At 45.5% G+C, this 20,620-nt stretch overlaps 1 protein-coding gene across 1 annotated transcript in view; it reads right to left on the bottom strand.

Annotated features, from left to right (window-relative positions):
- The window catches only part of pik3r3b (phosphoinositide-3-kinase, regulatory subunit 3b (gamma)), a 180,132-nt gene that overhangs the window by 111,608 nt on the left and 47,904 nt on the right, over window positions 1–20,620 (bottom strand). The window contains exons 4-5 of the mRNA XM_041934597.1: window positions 9,794–9,868; window positions 9,329–9,406 (exon numbers count right to left, since the gene is read on the bottom strand). Of these exons, the coding sequence (XP_041790531.1) occupies window positions 9,329–9,406; window positions 9,794–9,868 (153 nt within the window). The remainder of the gene's footprint in view (window positions 1–9,328; window positions 9,407–9,793; window positions 9,869–20,620) is intronic.

The raw sequence follows: 20,620 nt of genomic DNA, 5'->3' as shown, positions 1-20,620 counted from the left end.
TTTTCATTCCCCTATTTAACTCCAATCACTTCTACTTTGCTGATTTTATGAAGGCTGTTAAACCACTGTCAATGAAAGTCAACACATCCTTGAGATATTTCAAATTAAAAGCCTACCAGGAAAGAGATTTTTAACATAAAAGTTATAGTTATATAGTAATAGGGAACCTATTTCAGTGCGACTGCACCATCGGGCCATCAGCTCCACCTGTGGAGTGTGGATTGTTATGCCTGGGAAGATGATCTACCTGTAAGGCTAAACTCAGGTAAAAATATGTGCAAAAGCACCTTCATGGGAGCACTCTGTGTGAGGAGAGGAAGATGTGACCAAATAAAATGTTGGCTTGCAGGTGCAGAGTGAGATGAACAGAGAACCAGAGATGTCAAAGCTGAGCTGCGTGTGCTTCTAACAGACGGTGAAGCCGCAGGTATCGCTTCAGTCCTTCATGTTACAGGGCAACATATGGCAGAGATAAGAATCTGAGACAGGAAGTGAGCATACAGAGACGAAGAGGAGAGAGGAGAAGAGGAGATAGAGAGGTTCTGCATATATGCAGGTTATCAACATTTCCTTACAGCCGACATCCAAACGCAGTGTTTGCAGACTGTGTTTATGTGTTGTCAGACGACACACTGGCGCTGTGAGAGAGATGACATCATTGAAAAGGATGCTGGGTGGAGGAGGAGGAGGAGGAGGAGGAGGAGGAGGAAGTCAGTGCTGGAGAGAATTTTCTGTTGCTGTGATGCACATTTCTGAATTTAGTCGACTTTGACTCCTGCAACTAGAAGTCCTTAAAAATGTGTCGCGTCATCATTCTTCTTCCAGTCTTAAAGTATAAATCAGTGTTTTCGATTACTGTTATCAATACTGAAGGTTTCAGGGTAAAGATCGGGTTGTGTTTTTACGACAGAGCAACAATGACATGAAATCGGATCAGTCAGATTTCTGCCATGTGGACTCGGCCCCCGTTACGACGACGTCTCTGCAGCGTTCCCACAGCAACAAACCAACTTTTCCTGCAGCAGAGCGCAGCATCACGCAGCAAGACGCTGCTGCGGTCAGTCAACAATTCCTGGTAGATGACTTTGTAATGTGACATCATAGTTCTGCTGTTTACACGGCGATCATCGTGAAGGAGGAGAAAATCAGAGGCCTTTCTCAGCTGTGGAGCGTGCTGTGGTGTCTGAGAGAAAGATGCACTTCACTGGAGTCCATGCCATCAAGAGATACAGTAAATATCAGCGGCAGTGCAGCTTTAACAGCGCCTGCATCCACCGTCACAGACCACATCTACAGCCCCAGAGGCTGTCTGTGGCGTGATGTGAACTTTCACACACATCCACCACCCCGACTTCATGCCTCACTGCATTAAGAACACACGACTTCCTGGACGTGAATAGTCAGGCGCAGAATTGTCAGATCTGAGGGTAATTCCTGCATATATGCAGCTAAGGATAAACTCTACGAGAAGATAATGCACACGCGTGGACGTGCATCTCTGCAGCTCGTTTCTTGAACAAAAAGCATGAGAATGAAAGGCTGCTGAGAGGAGAAACGAGACTTTCTTTAACTGCACAACTTCACTCGGTGACAAAGAATCACTCGTCGAATGCTGTTCAGACGCACGGACACACCTCTGCAGCCTGAAGCTTTACGCTTCCACCTCACGTCCGCTGTGCATCAGTGTGTCACTGTGCGAGTGTGTGTGGCTGCACTCCTTCGCTCCCCAGCTGACTGTAAAAACACCGGCTTCTAATAGGTTATTGACGGGCGCCAGAGGAAGATGATGACATCACCTCCGACCAATAGCAGGGCCGGGACCGACTGACGACAGGAAGGACGGACGCGGAGGATGGAGGGATGGAGACGGAGAGATGGAGCAGAGGAGCTCTTTTAATTTGTGTTTTGCTGAACTCAGCGGCTCCTGTCAGCGAGGTAGGGAGGGGAAGAAAAGGGCCGGTGATGAATGAGTGAATAAAAAAAGGGAGAGAAAGAGATAGAAGATGTGAGGGGGAGATTGAAGAGTACATAAAGGAGGAGCAGCGAAATAAAAGATTATTTAATGGCTCCGAGGCTGCAGATTGGTTGATCGGTCGTTAGCGGCGAGCAGCTAACAGATTGGATGGGAGGGTGGGAAGAGAGAAAGTACGTCTCCATCCATCTGAACCAAGAGGAACAAGGGATGAGAAAGAGGTGGAAGGTGTTGAAGTTTGATAAATTCCTGCACACACATAAATGATTATTGATTGTCTATGTGTGTGTGTGAGCTGCAGGATGTGTGGGTGTGTGTGTGCATATGCATGAACACATGTATGTGCTGTGTATGTAACAGTGTGCAGTTGGTGTTGAAGTGGATTCTGCTTCAGTCTGAGCCAGCGTGACTCATCGTTTCCAAAACAGAGACTGCCCACTCTGTGCTGACAAGCTGGCACCGAGTGTGTGTGTGTGTGTGTGTGTGTGTGTGTGTGTGTGCGTGTGTGTGTTGTTAATACATCCATGTCATCAGGACAAATTCTAACTGGGTCTAAGTGTACAAGCACTCACAAAAGACAGTGACACAGATAGACACACAGCCAGCAGTGATGAAGATGCTCACACTGTTCGCACGTTTATTCAGAAACACACACAGATGTGTTTGTGCTTCCACACTTGTGAGGACACTCTGATATAATGTATTGCCCAAACCACTGATCCTCATTCTAACCTTAATCCAAAACCAAACAGAAGTGGACTGGGCTAAACGTCCTTGATGTCCAAAGATGTCCCAACTGTTCAAAAAATAAACGCAAATACCATGCAAAGCCGTTTTACTTTCCGCAACCAAATTCTTCCAAATGTCCTCAGTTTTGCAAAATGTCCCCGATTTTCAAAACATGTCCTGACTTAACCTTAACCTGACCTGTCAAAATGTTTTCAATAATGTTGTCAATAATGTTCAAATATCTTCCCCTTCCTAAACATCCACACATAAAATGTCCAAAATGTTTTCATTTGCAACAAACGTCGCCTCCCTCAAGGTACAAAACTCAATCTGGTCCTCACAAAGATGGCAGTGCAATCACACACACACACACACACACACACACACACACACACACACACACAGTGAGAGTTACTGGGCCAACACACTGAGCGATGTGTGGGCACGGCAGAACCAACCGGCTAAAAAAGGCTAGCTATCACCATGGCAATGTCCGGGCCGTGTACCAATCGGAGGTCAACTCGATGAGGTAATGTTCTGGAAAGCTTTCTGAGCCTGACACACACACACACACACACACACACACACACACACACTTTCATAGGAAAGTACTGTACATATACAACAAACCAACAAAACAGAGAAATAAAACACGCACGCACACACACACGCACACACACACACGCACGCACGCACGCACGCACGCACGCACGCACACACACACACACACACACTCAGTTTGGGATCTGAAGCTGTGGAATAAGCTGAGAGTGTCTCCACAATGCAACAACTCCCTGTTACATAACCTTATTCCATAACTCATGCAGCAACACAACAAAGAGAAGCAGAGCGCTGCAGCGGCCGGATTCTCCGCCTGCACGGCCGCCGATGCTGCATCGCACCAAACATACAGAGCAGGTCTGAAGACACCGCTCAGCTCGTCAATGACGGCGTCTCACTTCCTGTTGGCGAACACTCAGATTCTTTGTTGATGCCGTCGTTGCTGTCAGTTATGATGACAGCCGTGCTGATCCAGGGTCAACTTTGACCTCTAATCTGGTCACAGCGGTGACATCAGATGAGCACGATGAGCAAAAACCACATCGTTTAATTCCAGAAGGCAGCTAGAAAAACATGACCCAGCATCCAGTTCCTGGTGAGATGGAACAGTGTTATTAACGTGAAACAGACAACTTCTCATCCCTCTAGCGTTTCTTGGTGGTATTATTGTTGGCGCCACTACACAGACAGCCGGATCTCTTTCTGTTTCCTCAGAGCAGCAACAACCAACAGACACACACTGCATTCGTTCCCATGAAGAAACAATCAACACCACGTTCATAAAGAGAGAAGAGAGACAGATTCATAACGCTCATAATTTCATATGGGTGTACAGCAGGTGTTGGTGTCGGGGTGGAGCAGGGAGGACGAGTTCATTCATTCATTTCATCTCGAGTGGAGACGTGAAAGCAGACAGAAAGAGAAGCAGCCTTCATTTTCCAGATCGTAACTGATGGCACGACTGCACAGTGACAGTGAGGCCTGTAGGCAGGCTTGTCAGCAGACTTGCTGGGGCCCGGGGACATGAGACCATCATAGCCCCCCCCCCCCAGCACCAAGCTGAATAGGCTACAAGCGGCCGGTGACAGACTCGAATCGAGCTTTGGTCACGGTGATGGCGAGAATGTAAGCTTTCAGTGTTAGCGGCTGTTGTTCACTTACCGACATCACCGTCCACAGCCAACTCTAGCCCTAATTCTCTGGCTTCTTGCCCCCCTTTTAAAAACTTCATCATTTTTTCTCGTTCACCTCTATGATCTTCCTCTCTTTTTCTTTTTTCTTTTCTTTTCTGTGCACCCGATTTATGACGACTCGCCATGTTTAGAGTTTATAACAAAGACAGATTTACGTAAATTCCCGCTTCAGGGCACGTATGAAGTGCGCCAGAGCGGGGTCAAGCCTTAAGTGCGACGGGGGTCAAACCATTCTCTGCTAAGACGGGGGTAGGGGTGCAAAAAAGGAAAATATATATATTTGAAATATTTAATATGTTAAAGTTTTTAAGTATATGTTGAGTAGAAAATAATATTTAATTCATCAGGCAATGATTTAATTAAAAAGAAATATGTGAATGTAAAGTAAAGTAAATTAAGGGTCATTCAGGGGCCCCTATGGTCCTGAGGCCCGGGACAACATACCCGGTTGCCCCCCCCCCCCCGTCGACGGGCTTGCCTGAAGGCAGCGTCAGCACATATATTACACACCATTTCATTTGGAAGCAACACGTTACTCTGCAATATTACTCTCTGTGTCTTAATGATTACTCTAATTATGCGTTACTTTCACCAAAATAAGTAAAACGAGTCTTATATATTCGTATATTAGTTCTGTTACCCCGAGATTCCACCGCTCGTGTTTCAGAGGTGAGTTTTGTTAACTCGCTCGTATCGTATTTATTTGGTCATTGTCCCTTGATTCTTGCTTCTACCATTGGTTGATTCGTGTGCTTCAACCATTGGTCAGGAGGCTTCGTAGTTAAATCTGTCTCATTTGTCTGCTTTAATTCCACTTATTGTCGATGTGCGATCGGGGGTCTGCACAGGTTGTTTTACGTTGGAACCGTACCGGATGCTCTACATCGCTCCTGTGTTTGACTTCCTGTCGGGCTCGATCTGCTCGGTGCAGATTGATGCGTCGTCCATCAAAAACAGGCTCGTGGACACGCCTTCTGAAGCGGAGATGCTAGGCGCTCGGGCTTAGTTTAGAGGTTACAGTTTGTAATCAGAATGCTAACGCTACTATAACCTCAGCATAACCTGGTCTCTATGGCAACGTTAGTTTACCTTATGACCGCTTTTGACAGGGAGTTTGCTAACAAGCTCACACAAGAGCTTTGCTCTCATTCAAATCCATCTGTTCATTCTATAAACGCTCAAACTACAACCAACAGGCCTCTCATGCTTCACCGGTTACTCCACAGCTGATCTGCTGTCTCGTTGTCATCGAGCTGCTAACAGCAGCTCATTTTTCATCAGGAGCTAAAAGACTCAACGGCAACATGTTACTACGTGACAAAGTAACGGACCGCTCTGTTTGCTTTTGTAAACGAGCAGCATGTGTCTCAACAGACCTGAGGCTCGACATGGTTCACACTCATTACTCACTTTATCAGGTACACATGTTCAAACTCATGCAATCCACAACAACAGCTCCGTCTTTAATCGACATTTCAGAGCTCATAATCTTCAGCGTTTGTTTGTATTGTCGCAAATATATGAATTCAATTATGTGTTTATTATCATTTTTTCAGTTAAAGGTGGTGTTGTACTGAGAGGTGTTTATTATCCGTTGTCCTTCCCATTTTCATACATGTGGGGGGGCAGAACATAATGCAATCCAGCACGACCCACCACTGACCATGACCTCAGTGCTAAAACATCGAACTGAACGAACGCCGGAGCGTTACCGACGTCATGAAAGCAGACGTCACGCTAGAACAGTTACATGGGATTGTATTACATCATGCAGGTTTACTCAATAACGTGGACATTTCCCTGAAAACCTGTGAACATACAGACAAAAAAGAGAAAAAAAAACATGCATGAAAACTAATAAAAACAGTCCCAGAACGTTCGGAGCACCAGTGACCTGCCAAACGACGGCTTCCCTGAGAAAACTGACTCAACTAACTCTGAAATGACTGCCAGAGCCAGAGGCTGAACATAAAGATGAACAGCCACAGCTTCAAAGGCTTCATTTATTTATCTGAGCTGAAGCCGCCTTTAGGTTTGACTTTACTGGAACCAGACATTTTTACGCATTTCTCCTCTTTACCTTCGTCTGTCTGCTCAGCCCGAGCAGACAAACTGACAGTGAGAAAAAGAGACATTTCTACACGTGACATCAAAGAGAGAGAGACACGTCTGTCCGTCTGTCCCTTTGTCCTCCTCCTGTCCTTCCTCAGGTTGTCTCACGCATCGCAGAGCCGTCCGACCGTCCCTCTCTGCCCTCCAACGTTCAAACCAAACTTTTCCTTCGTGCGTGATCACGTAACTTCGCTGCCACATGTCATCACAAATCTGCACACAAGCCAGCGCTTTTCATATATATTCCATAGGATCTGTCCATGTCCATTAGACCGCCAAGGGTGCACGAAGCCAGCGTGACTGCAGGATGTCAGCGGCTGCATTTCTCTACATTTTCCAGCATGAGGTGCGTAGGATTTCTCTCGTGCAGCCCCGTTCTGTCTCAACATATATGTGGGTGTGCGTGTCAAGCCTGCATGCTAAATTCCTCTGAGTGCCGACATGTCAGCTCCTTTCAGTCAATTACTTTGAGTATGTGCATATCTTTGGCCCCACGCTGACCTCCCACCACTGCCCAAGGAGTTCAGGTGTGTCTGTGTGTGTCTCTCTGTGTGTTTGTGTGTGTTGCACGCCGTTTGTGTGTCTTCTTCTACGCTAAATCCATTCTCCCTGCTCATTATACTGCATTGGATTTACAGAGTTCTTTGCTTTTTCTGCAGAAAGTTGGGCGAGTACTGAGAAAAAAATCCATCATAACAAATCACTTTCTCACTTTGGGTCTTCCGATCACGACTGCTTCAATCAAAGTAATCATCTGGATGAGACATTTAAAGAAAAAATTCCCCGTTTCATACAACCTGGGTCTGATTTTCAGATTTTTAAACATTTCTGGACAATAAAACTGTTTGTGTTTAAAATGGCACCAGGAAATAGTTTCTAGTAAAAAGCCAGAGACCTCCTCCCTGATAATAATGTGAAAGCTCATGAAAGAGCAGACGACAGCCCATAAGTTCACAGTATACTTATAAATCTATTATTGTGATGATTTCACCAGATCAGTCAGTGAAACATGGCGGCCACATAATGACCACACTGAATATTACAGTACAAGACATTTCTCGACATTTAGTTTCCACCTGAGGGTCCGGCTACAGTCTCAGCTTGTCTCAGAGTCACTTATTTCTTCACCAGAGAAGATGAACGAACACGCGCCTGCGGTGCAGCGCTGCATCACCTGCTGTCAGTCACTGGAAGGCGATTCGTGGCAGAGCTCCGTGCAGCATTGATGAACTGACCGATCAGGCAGTCGGTCCATGTGACTGAGCTCTGCCTGGTTTCAGTGTCACTGTACTGAACCACAGGTGTGAAGGTTAAGTTAAGGTCCTGCTGATTCCTGTAGGTGGTCCTGGACTCATGAGAGTGACGATGGAAGCAGTGGATTTGCAGGAGAAGTAAATGGGACTGATGGTTCTTTTTAATGTGCTGGTCAGTGAGCGTAAATAAGGCTGAAGCTTCATATCTCATGCAAATGTTACACCAGATGGGTTAAAACTAATGAAATATCTGCACTCAGCTTCTCACTAGCATCATACTGTAGCTGATAGTGATTGTCTCCGTCCCCCCCCCCCCCCCCCTCTCTCTCTCTCTCCTCACAGTCTACAGATTTTGTGAGCTCCCCACCTCCCTCCCAAAATAAAGTGCGGAGTCAGAGCACTCCCTGGTGGTGCCAAACCTGAACTTCAGCAACTCAAACTTGGTCAACTTTTTTTTGTCTTGAGTGACTCGGGCTGCATTCGGCCCCCCGCAGCCTGACAGGCCGGTGGGGTCTCATGTTGGTTTAAATGCAAAGAGGAGAGCAGGAGGTGAGATTTGGGAGCTTCAGCTGTCGGCGTTGAGCCACTTGTTGCTTTTTATAGTTACTGTGCAGAGATTCACACAACTTAAGACTGAACATACTGAAAAGAGTTGCTGCACCTTTCACCAGCAGAGAATATAAATACATGACATCAGTTCGTATCTTTGAGCGCCGTTTTTCATGCTTTAAGATGCAAACTTTTCAGACATGGAATCTGTAACTTTGCTGCCTTTTAAATCTGATGCGATGATATAGATTATTTATTTTCTATATTATTATATGTGTCCAGTGAATAATGTCCAGTGAGAAACATGCTGTCTTCAGCACGGAGGACTGATCCAGAGCTTCATTACATGGTGCAACGACAATCACCTGAAGATCAATATCAGCACAACCAATCAACCAATCAACCAATCACAGCTTCATGGTGGACGCTCAAGATTAGTGTCACCAATACAGTATCTGACCAACTGTCAAATATGGTCACAATCTTCTGTTCCTGAGGTGTGCTGTTGAATAATTTTTCCAAAACATTATGATGTCGTACTGAAGTTGACCTTTGACCTGGTGGCGCCTCGCCACGTGGATGAACAAAGACCAGCCTGCATGTAAAACCAAAAGCCTGAATAAAGGCCCACGGGTAATAACTGAAGCGTGATAAAGAGCTCAGGGCAGAAAACAAAGGATTATCAAATCACACCTGAGTGTAAGATTAGGCTTGAATCCAAATCCTGGTTTCTCATTGGACGGAACTCAGGGGAATTCCCATGACACAACCATGATGTCATCAATACTCCACCTCACCTTTCCACTGCGACCTGAAGTTGCTACAGGAGGCGTATCGTTCCTAATCAAACGTAACCTAGGCAACAGCCCGGGTCGGTGCCCTGTTATTATTTATTCAGATTATTATTTTTAAATTAATATTTAATTTATATTGATATTAATTCAGTTTCCAGTACATACCCGAGTCGAGAGCCTGCCGGAGCTCTGCAGGTCCACCAGAGGCCGGAGGAGTCCGATACAGAGACTCAGTGTTCAAACCTGCAGAGGAAACAGAAGAAGAGAGAAGACGTCAGCCGAGATAACTGCTGTGTGTCAGTCCTTTAACAGCCTGAATGTATATACAGTCGGCTGCTGCGGCTCCAGGTTTACGATGTCGAGTTAAAGTCCAGTATTTCATACTGCTGAATTACAGAATGCAGAAGACACAAATACAACATTTCTGTATTATTTCTTATGTGGGAGGAAGCTGATGCTGCTGATGAAACGCTGCCGAAGTGAAATGAGAACATAGACACATATTGTTAGCCTAGCTTAGCATAAAGACTGGAAGCTGGGGGAACATCTGGCCTGCCTCTGTCTAAAAATCCAAACTGTTGAACTAATCCTTTAAAGTGAGCAAATGTTTGTTCATGTTTGTTGTCTCACCGTGTTTCTCGACGGCCTCGATGAGTCTCCAAACAACCACAGGAGCCGCCTCGCTCAGAAGCTCCGCCTCCACGCCTGAGGGACAGGGGGAGAGAGAGACAGGGGGAGATAGAGAGAGAAGGGGGGGAGACGAGAGGAGAGAGGATAGAGAGAGAGAGAGAGAGAGAGAGGGGAGAGAGTCATAGAGAGAGAGGAGGGGGGAGAGAGAGGAGAGAGGAAAGAGAAGAGAGGAGAGAGAGAGACAGGGGAGAGACGAGAAAGGAGAGAGGAGAGAGAGAGAAGGGGGGCGAGAGAGGAGAGAGGAGAAAGAGAGAAGGGGGGGCGAGAGAGGAGAGAGAGAGAAGGGGGGGATGAGAGAGGAGAGGGGAGAGAGAGAGAAGGGGGGGCGAGAGAGGAGAGAGAGAGAAGGGGGGGATGAGAGAGGAGAGAGGAGAGAGAGAGAAGGGGGGGCGAGAGAGGAGAGAGAGAGAAGGGGGGGATGAGAGAGGAGAGGGGAGAGAGAGAGAGAGAGAGAAGAGAGAGGAGAGAGAGCAGGAGAGAGAGAGAGAAGGGGGGGACGAGAGAGGAGAGGGGAGAGATAGAGAGAGAGAGAGAGAGAGGGGGAGAGAGAGAGAGAGGAGGGAGAGATGAGAGAGATACGAGAGAGGAGAGGGGAGAGATAGAGAGAGAGAGAGAGAGAGAGGGGGAGATGAGAGAGAGATACGAGAGAGGAGAGGGGAGAGAGAGAGAGGGGGAGAGAGAGAGAGAGGAGGGAGAGAGAGAGAGAGGAGGGAGAGATGAGAGAGGAGAGAGATACGAGAGAGGAGAGGGGGGAAGAGAGAGAAAGATGAGAGGACAGAGAGAGAGAATGAGAGAGTCATAGAGAGAGAGGAGGGGGGAAAAGAGGAGGGGGGGAGAGGGAGAGAGGAGAGAGACAAAGACAGAGAGGAGAGAGGAGAGAGAAAAAGAGAGAGTCACAGAGAGAGAGGGGGAGGAGGGAGAAAGAGAGAGAGGGAGAGAGGAGAGAGACAAAGACAGAGAGGAGAGAGAGAGAGGGGGGGGAGAGATGATCATTTTTATTAATTCACATAAAAACAACAACCATTCCTCCACAAACAATTTATCTATTAATGACGTACAATAAAGTCCAGCATTAACCTTTAATGTTCCTGCCATCTCTGCTTTGCATGACGTATTTGTTTAACAATATATTTAGGAGAGAACGTTCTAGTCCATAAACCGCTTTCTGCACAAAACAAAACGACACTGTAAATTCAGAAAAAGTCAGCCCGAGAGATCATCACGTGTCGGTGAATTTCAACGATCTCATCATTACTTAATCTGCACTGTGTCTGGAAGTCATCCGACAACATTTACATTCGTTAATGTGACACGAAGTGACATTGTGTTAAATCACACGCAGCGAAAAAGAAATGCAAAGAAAAGAAAACAGTTGTGAAAAAGAGTTCAAATACTTTTCCTCAGTTATTAAACCAGCAAGACCAAGAACATCCCTGCAAACACACACACACACACACACACACACACACACACACACACACACAGATTCACATGTGAACGGTAATTAGGACAATACCAATAAAGCTAAAAATACTAACCAGACATGTGACGGAGTGCAATGAAATGAAAAATAACAAAATAATGACCATAAAAAAATATTCACATATCTGCAGAAATTTAAATACTGTGCATGTGTAGCCTGACAGCAGCTAATCAGCTGGGGTGCAAGTGAAAAGGTCAAGTAACATGTGGGATTTGATTACAGCCCACAAGCTGCAGCAGCAGCTGTCATAACATCCACTATTGGGAATCAATTAGATCGAGGAAAGAGAGAACTTTCCAATTAAGGATTACTGCGCAAGTTGCTCGGCTAACGCAGGATGTATTGTGACGGCGGAGAACGGAGACGGTGAGGCTGAAGTGATGGAGGTGTGACCCAGTTCCTCCATCGCTGAGCTCAGTGTGCCACTAAACTCCCCATGAGGTCAATCCCACCTGACATGGGTAAAAGAACCACACACATGCGCTATCAATGGACACACAAAACACATGTGCAGCTAATTGCACACATACACCAGAGTTTATGGGATAGAGAGTGGGATAAAGAATAGAACAGAAGAGCAGGGCATCGTCTGCATAGAGGGATTCCTTCAGAAAGCCGGTCGGGTCTGTAAATGATTAAAGCTGATATTAATGGATAGCGTTAGCTGCAGTTTATTGGCTCAGGTAAATTCTGGATAATATTTATTTCTATTAACTCAATGACAGCGTCGTCTAGCGTTCACCACTCTGCTGCTCTGAGTTTCTCTTTACAACAAAAATCAATTTTAATTCCAACTCCAGCTTTTACTCTAAAGTTTTTGCCAATGACACTCAACACTTAAATGTAATTTAAATATTATTATAAATATTTCACATTAAAAGCCTACAAGCATCCTTAATTAATCTGATTCAAACTGTTGATTGTTTGGTCTAAAAAATGTCAGAAAATATCAAAAACTGCCCTTCACAATTTATCAGAGCCGGCGATGACATACAGAGCAAACTGGAACCAATAGCTGCGAGTTAATTTTCTGTGACTAATTAATCGATTAACTATTTCCGCTCTGAATGGAAGACTTTTCATGTATGACATCTTTTTTATTGACACTCGACGTGGCTGGAATCGTGAAATGAAAGAAAAACTCAGTAAATGAATGAAATAACACGACTCCTCCCTGATTTAAATAGCATGTTTTACATATATTAAACAATCAGAGTCAGTTAGCGATTAAAAAGGATTTGAGCTCAAACAGCAGATCCCAGTTCAGTCAAATCCACATTATGGCCACAGAGCGTCTCTGCCAGGATACTGTTAATAACCCCTTCATGTGTTTTTCCTTTGTTCAATCGCTGCGTCTCTCTTCTTCCATCTGTCCTGCCTTCACTCATGTTTTCTCTCTTCCTCCCTCATTTCCTCCACAAGCTGCCCTCACCCCTCTCTCTCTCTCTCTCTCTCTCTCACCCCCCCTCCCTCTCTCTCTCTATTATTTTCACTCATCATTTCCATCGCTGCTCATTCTCTTCTGCTCACTTACTCTTTCTCACCCTGACTTCTCGGCTCAGCGACTCCCTCGCTCTTTTGTTGTGCTGTTGACAGTTGTGTCATATCAAAACACACACACACGCACACACACACACACACACACGCCGAAGTGACAGTCATGCAAAGTTAAATGACACGTGTCCACACATTCGCATACATGAGATCCAATAATCCTATTAACTGAACAGAAACACACACATATATTCTGTGTTTACAGGTGTACAGACCTGTATGTGCGGCACTGATTGTGTTTTGTATTGTTTCAGGTGTGTGTGTGTGTGTGTGTGTGTGTGTGTGTGTGTGTGTGTGTGTGTGTGTGTATGTGCACAAAGAGAAGCGGCAGAGGAATTTCCGGAGATATAGGTCGTTAAATGTACAGTGCTTCCATTAACGTCACTGTCACAACGCATCACAGAGGCAATATCTCACCCAGAGGAGAGAAGGAGGGAAGGAGAGAGGAGAGAGGAGGAGAGGAGAGGACAACAACTGAAGAGAGGGAAGAGGAAAAGAGGACAAAGAGAAGAGATGAGGACAAAGAAGGATGAGAATGTAAGAGACACAAAGGCAAACGCAAAGAGGACAAAAGAAGATAAGAGGAAGAGCAGAGGAGGACAACGGAGAAAGGGACAGAGGAGAAGAACAAAGAGAGAAGACAAGGAGAGACAAGAGGAAAAAACAGATGAGGAGGGGCAGTAGAGATGAGGACAAAGGACAGGAAAAATAAGAGGATAAAGAAGAATAGAAAGAGCAGGACATAGAGAAGAGGAGATGAGGGAGAAAAAATAGGACAAAAGAAGAAGAACAAAGAGAAAAAAGAGGAAGACTACAGAGATGAGGACAAAAGAGAAGACAGGTGAAGAGGACAGAAAGGACCAAAGAGAGAAGAGATGAAGAGAAAAAGAAGAGGAGTGACAAAAGAGGACAAAAGAGTGGAGGAGAGAAAAAAGAAGGCGAAGAGACGAGGATGAGGGGAAAAGAGAATGGAAGAGGACAAAGGAGATGAGAGGGAGAAAATAGGAAAAAAGAGAGAAGTGAAAGAAGACAAAACAGATAAGAAGAAAGGCAGGGGAACAAAAGAAGACAAGAAAAAATAAATAAGAGGACAAAAGAGTCAAGGAGCGAATAATTGAGGATGGAGTGAAGAGGACAAATGAGATGAGGAGGAGGAGGACAAATACAAAACAGAAGTGAGAAAGAAGACTGAAGAGATGAGAAAACAAGAACAACAGGAACAAAAGGGAGGACAAAAGCAAAGAGGACACAGAAGACAACAAAGAAGAGGACAAAAGAAGACAAAGAAAGAAGAGAGGAGGACAACAGAGAAGGTCAAAAACGAAAAGGAGAACAAAAAGGACGAGAGACGAAAAAAGAAGAGACGGGGAGAGAGGACAGGAGAAAAACGAAGAGAAGAGAAAAAAGGACAGAAAGAAGAGAGGACAAAATAGAGGAATGGAAAGAGCAGGACATAGAGAAGAAAATCAAAGAGGACAAAAGAAGAGAAGAACAAAGAAAGAAGAGAAGAAGAAGAAGAAGAAGAAGAAGAAGAAGAAGAAGAGCTGCAGACACGGAACAATGAAGCTGAGCCGTCATTCAGCTCTGCAGTAGATCAGCCTCCTACCAGCTCCTATAGAGGACGTATGGAGCTGCACACAAAGACACAACCAGCCACACACACACACACACACACACACACACACACACACACCTACTCACTGTGCCAGCCAGATAAACAGGCAAACACACACTCATAAACAGACAGGAAACACTACATACACAGCGGTGACAGTGAGACAAAGAGGGAAATGCACAAAGACACAGTGTGTGTGTGTGCGTGTGTGTCCCTCGGTCACTGAGGTGTTCTGTCATTAAAACATGCTCCATTGCTCTATACTGCAAAGAGCATATACTGCACTAGTGTACACACACACACAAACACACACACACACATGCACACACACACACACACACACACATCCACGTTCCCCTTCAGACTGCTGTGGTTTCCGATCAGCAGTGTTTGAAGTGATTTATTGATCAGTGTTGGCAATATGAAGTAGACCCTGAACCGCTGTTCTTTTCAATTTAAACTGATAATACACACACGCGCACGCACGCACACACACACACATGCACAAAACCTGAACATCGAGATGAGAGTCGAGTTATGGATCGAGATGCCTCAATCTATACGGTGCCTATGGGGCTGCAGAGGAGTCGTGTGTTTGGATATTCTCTTGATGTATAATGCATCACATTTAGGTCAAATACTTAAACACTGAGTATGAAAGAGGAAATTCATTTATTTTTGATGTTCACTGGAGATTAGAAGTTTGATCTTTATCTGGAGTCCCTCTGCAGATTCAAAGTCTCTGATCTTCCTCCTCTTCCTCCATCAGACCGGAGCGCTGCAGTAACGTGCAGCGGCACCAGGGGGCAGCTGACTCCAGCCCTGACCGGTCAGTGCTGTGGCCTTTGATGAGACGGCTCCTGCAGAGGGAGGTCACAGTGAGCGGGGACAGGCTCACTCTGTCCTTTCAGAAGGACAAAAAGTCTTTTCCCACAGTTTGTTCCTCTGTTGAAACTGAGCTGAAGCTGAAACCAGGCTCAGGTGTGCTGAGGGCTGACCTGAAGGTAAACTGACTGCACGGAAACGATGCATTCATGAAAACTGCTGCACTGGAGTGCGAAGTCTAGATTTATTTGGCCTCTTTTAAAACTGGATTCATGTGTTAATGACTTCTGCTTTTTCTATTTAGTCTGCTGTTTTCCCACTCTGTGAAAATTTAGTCTCAGAGTTGAATTTCTATTCATAATAAATCAATGGGAGTGAATGAGCAGGTTTACAGGCAGTGTTCAGTATCAGGTCTGAGATCAGTGTCCCTGACATCCTGACCAGACGCCCTCTGCGTGTCAGACCGGGAGCTCAGCGAGACGTCCACAGGTAGCGTTCATGGACAGCCACCCTCTCACTGAGCTTCCTCCCGTTGTGCCACAGCGTGGAAATGAAGCGGAGGTCTGGAGGCGAGACGGATAGACATGTCGAGAGAGATGAGCAGCGGAGCTGAGGTGACCCGCGGGCTGCCGGAGCGTGACGGCTGGATCCTGTTACCAATGTGAAGGCTTGAAATGACAATCTCCTCTCTACCGCTGCTCCTATAATTCTTTTCCTCTTCCTCATCCTCCTCCTCTTCCTCCTCCTCCTCCCATTGCCAGGTACTCTGGTTTCTCCATCTCTTACCCCTCTGCTGCTGTTCTTCCCCTTTGTTTCTTTGTTCTGCTCCAGCCTCTCTTCTTTTAATATTTTATATTCATAAACACCACATTTAACTGGGAAACGAGGAGGCACAAAGATAACTGATGATTACTTTCATCCGTCTGACCATGCACATGTTGAATGTTTGCTGTTTCCACTAGTTTTTGCTTCCTGTATGAGCTGGAGACGCCGATGCACTACAGCACACTTTGTCATGTCATGAGAGCTAGCTAATGTGCACTGAAGCATGCAAGACAGACAAAGATAATGGACACACAGCAGGTCCAGAATTTTCCTGTCAGGGATCAATACGTAGACTCTTTTTTCTTAAATGGTCAGTTTACACAGATCAACATATTTCCTGTTTGTTCTCAGCTGCTTGTCACACAGACCTCATCCTTATCTAAAGCTGCCACTTCAACACAATGGAGGTGAATGGAATTCCACATGTGCAGCTCAAACATCAGAATAGTGCAATCAGAGAAACTCAACAGCTGCACGCTGCTCCAGAAACTAAGTTCCTGAATTCATGAGCATCGCTGGCGGTTTCGTCGGCAGAAGCTGGTTCCCGTGAACAATTCTCACCTTTCAAGCGAGCGCCAGCTTCGCTTTTCATCCCACTTGGTGCAAACCGCCCTCGTACGTGCTGAATCTTAAACAGCGTGCAGGAAACAGCCTCTGCAGCGGTGATATTAGCGGCTAAGCCTCCATAAAGAGCCCAGTGAAACCTTGATCCTCCATCTCCTCCTGACCAATCTCCCCTGACAGCCCCCCGCTCTGAGGAAAGGCCGCCTCTCTGCTCCCCAGGGGCCCAGACAGACGACCAGGGCCGCGAGGCCGGCGCGCACTCGCACGGGCTCTCTGTTGGTGCACACTCTGACATGCAGACACACACGTGCATACATTAACATACATGCATACACACACGCTCGCAGGTCGGCATGCAAACATGGACGCTGCCTGTTTGGAAAATCTACTTTTCATTTAAAAGTCTCTGACGGTAAAAGCACTGATTTACATTCATGAACACAAGCTAAATGCTATAGATGATGTCCTTCACACGAACAAACGCAAGTCATTTGTCTTACTTTGTGACCACGTGCACCGCGGTGTTAGCGTAGCCACTCAGTGTACATCTTAACTGCACATTAAATGTGTCTGCGAGGCTGACAGCACCAGCTCTGCCTTAACATGAGCCCCCCTTCACGCTGAAAATACGTTGATCCACGTGCTTATTTCTGTTTCTATGAACTGACTTTGGAAATCACTTCTGCTGTTTGTCTTTGTTCGCAGCTTCTGGCGGAGAGAAATAGCAGCTATCAGTCTGCATTAAAGGGAAAGAACGTCAGACAGATGCAGTTACTCAGGCCACACAACAGAAAAACACTGCAGGTGTGAACGGAGCCCCTTCAGCTGTAAACAAATCAAAGAGACTCATGCAAAAGCTGCCGTATGGGAAAGATTAAAATAGCTTAAAGAAAATTTAAATCTCATTTTTAACATCACGTATTTTTACACCAAGTGACTGTTGAGCAACTGTTAAATCCAGTCTCACGGTTTTTGATGTGGTCCAGGCAGCTACTGGTTTAAAGTGTTTAATGTTCACATTCAGTGTTACTCACCAAAACTCATTGTGCATCAAACAGTCGTGTTGAAAGTGTTTCCTTCCTCATAAAATATCTGCAAAGCTCATTTTTAAGTACTTTAAATCCTGCACTGTTTTCATGTTGACTGGCTTCCAGACTTCTTTTCCACTGCCTTTGTTGGCGCACTGCAGCAGGTCTCGGCGTGTTACTGCCACCTGTAGGCACCTGTAGGCACTCGTGCATCATATGGGACAAAAAGCTGCTCCTCATGAACATTGCTTTAGGTTGAGTTTTTGAGGGTCAGCATGCAGGGCGTTAAAGAGTCTGACGGCATACTGACTCCTACCGATAGTCAGCGTTGGTTTATTTAATCCACGACCACAATAACTGCCTAACTTTAACGAAGTAGTTGAAGAAAATTGAACTAAAACAGAGGTGGCAGATCAGAAAACGTATGAATGATTCTGGGATGCATCGACAAACAACCTGTTTTGTTTATTTGAGGATTTGTTGAGCAGAAAAACGTCTGCACAAACCCCAGTCAGTGATTTCATGGCAGGTGTGATTTAAATGGCTGCCGACCATTTTCCAAATCATACGGACTTTCCTTCCCGGAGCCACTGCGCTCAGATCAGTTCAGTGTGCTATGAAAATCAACTTTCAGACAGAAGTAATCCATCACAGAAAACCGCTCTGTCACATTTCTATTTTTTTGGTCCAGGTTATTTCTGTGTTGTAGCGCAGACTGTTTTTGAGACTCCTTCCCTGCTGTGTTTCAAGGACGTCCGAGAGAAAAATGTTTATTAATGCATGAAAGCTGGAAAGTCACGGCGGAATTCCTGCAGCCTTCAGATTTACAGCTTTAGATTTTCAGATCAACTCACCAGACTAGAAGAAGAGCTGTGAGCATCTTTGTCTTTCTCTTCTCCACGGCAACAATCTGATGTCAACGTGTTTTTCATGCACTTCACAGAGCTCATTATATAATGAAGAATTATAGAACACTAATAATAAAGTTAAGGCAGGAAATCTCCTTCCAGTCAGTAGTTGGTTTGATTAAAACCTGACTGAAAGTCTGACCCCCTCTGTTTCAGGCAAGGACCCTCCACTGTCCCCTGTAATTGATCCTCTCCCCACTTTTTTCTCTTCCTCCTTCCTCTCGTTTATCACCTGTGACAGATCACCAACCTCCTGCTACTCATCATCACATTGGCATCATGTTACCCAACAATCTGACATCCTGCTCAACGGGGTCCCGACACATCATTAACGGTGCACATGAGGACATGCCACAGGTTCGCATTCATCATCCAGCAGACTTTCCTCCCTGCAAACTAACTTTGTCTGCCGTTTGCTGCTGAGCGGGCGGTGGACAGCCAGAGATGAAACCACTGCTGCTGTTACACACAAACGTCGTTTTACAAAATACTTCGGTACACAAAACAAAGCTGAACTAACTCGAACAAGCATGTCGGGCCAGTAGGTGGCGATAGAGTCAACATCAACGATCTGTGATCAGAGACCAGAGAAGAACACTCTCAGCATGCCTGGTGATCTTAGTTTCTCTGGCGGATAGCTGCTAAATAGTTATTTTTCCCTATCTGACATCGATTTCTTCACCGTTATGTATTGAACACCTTTCTAGCACACGGATACACAGAATGTTTTGAAGTTTTAGAAACATGTGCATGTGACCAAGAGGCCAAATGTGGAGGAAAAAAATCAGTATACATAGATGTACATGTGCACAAGGCCTGACCCAGACAGGAAATGTGACGTAAAAATAAAGAGCTAAAGAGGCTAAAAGTGTCCTAAAGCTGCAAAGTAGGTGATAAACAAGCAACATCTTTAACGCCACACTCAATCATTTCAGTCACTGTTTGTACAGAAAACACAGATTACGGCATCTTAAAAGATGAAGAAGTTCTAAAGTTCGGCCGAAGCTAAAACGTGGCTGCAGCTCCATCTTCATCCTGACAGCGTGAAACGTCTGCACATTTCAAAACGTTGATAGTTTCCAAACATGCTCTCACCTTCTGTAAAAGTCCTGCTGTAACTGGTCTCCACAGAGACACCAGGAATGAACACAGAAGACAACAAAGCACAGATCCATCCGTGTGTGTGTGTGTGTGTGTGTGTGTGTGTTTGGATCCTGATGCATTCATTGCATGAAGCGTGGAGCTGACTGTCACGCTGACCTCTGGCTGCCTGTGTGTGTTTGTGCATGCATGATGTGAGTGTGTGTGTCGCACATACTATTTACATGTATGTATGCATGCAGCCGCTCTCCATGCATTTGCATTTGTGTGTGTGTGTGCATGTGACATTTCATACTACACGCAGAGCCGTCAGTGTTCCTGTACGTGCTGCAGCCTTCGCAGCATCCAAACCAATCCCAGCCTTTATTTCTGCTCGAAGATTTTGCCTTTGGCTGAACTCACCTTCTCTGGTAAACTCCCATCATGCCTCTCTCTTTTTATTGGCCAACAACTGCAAGAACAAACTAGAACAAAGTGTCACAGCCAACCGGAGCGAGAGCCAGGAGGCCGAGCCCAGAGCGAGGGTGAAACACAGGCCAGCGGGTGTGTATGTTTGCGTCGTTGTGGAAACAGTTGTGTTTTTTTCCAAAGCCAGCCATGAACGATATGACACATCCAACCGTCACTGTTTGTCACCTCAAACACACCTCAGCCCAACAGTTTAACCACTATTCTTAATGTGTGCTGAAGGTAGATTCACCTGCAGGTAACCACAGCAACAGCACCGATGCTTCAGACTGCGTGAGCGGCTGACTGACGGACTGATGAAACTGTCCTCGCCGGGTTCATCTTAAAACATGGAGGAGCATTCAAGAGAAGAGACGTGACACACATTATGTATTCTCATAGAAAATACTTTTCATT

This window comes from Chelmon rostratus, chromosome 4 (assembly GCF_017976325.1).
Source record: "Chelmon rostratus isolate fCheRos1 chromosome 4, fCheRos1.pri, whole genome shotgun sequence".
NCBI classification, from domain to species: Eukaryota; Metazoa; Chordata; class Actinopteri; order Chaetodontiformes; family Chaetodontidae; genus Chelmon; species Chelmon rostratus.
This window is presented reverse-complemented; position numbering and strand designations above follow the sequence as displayed.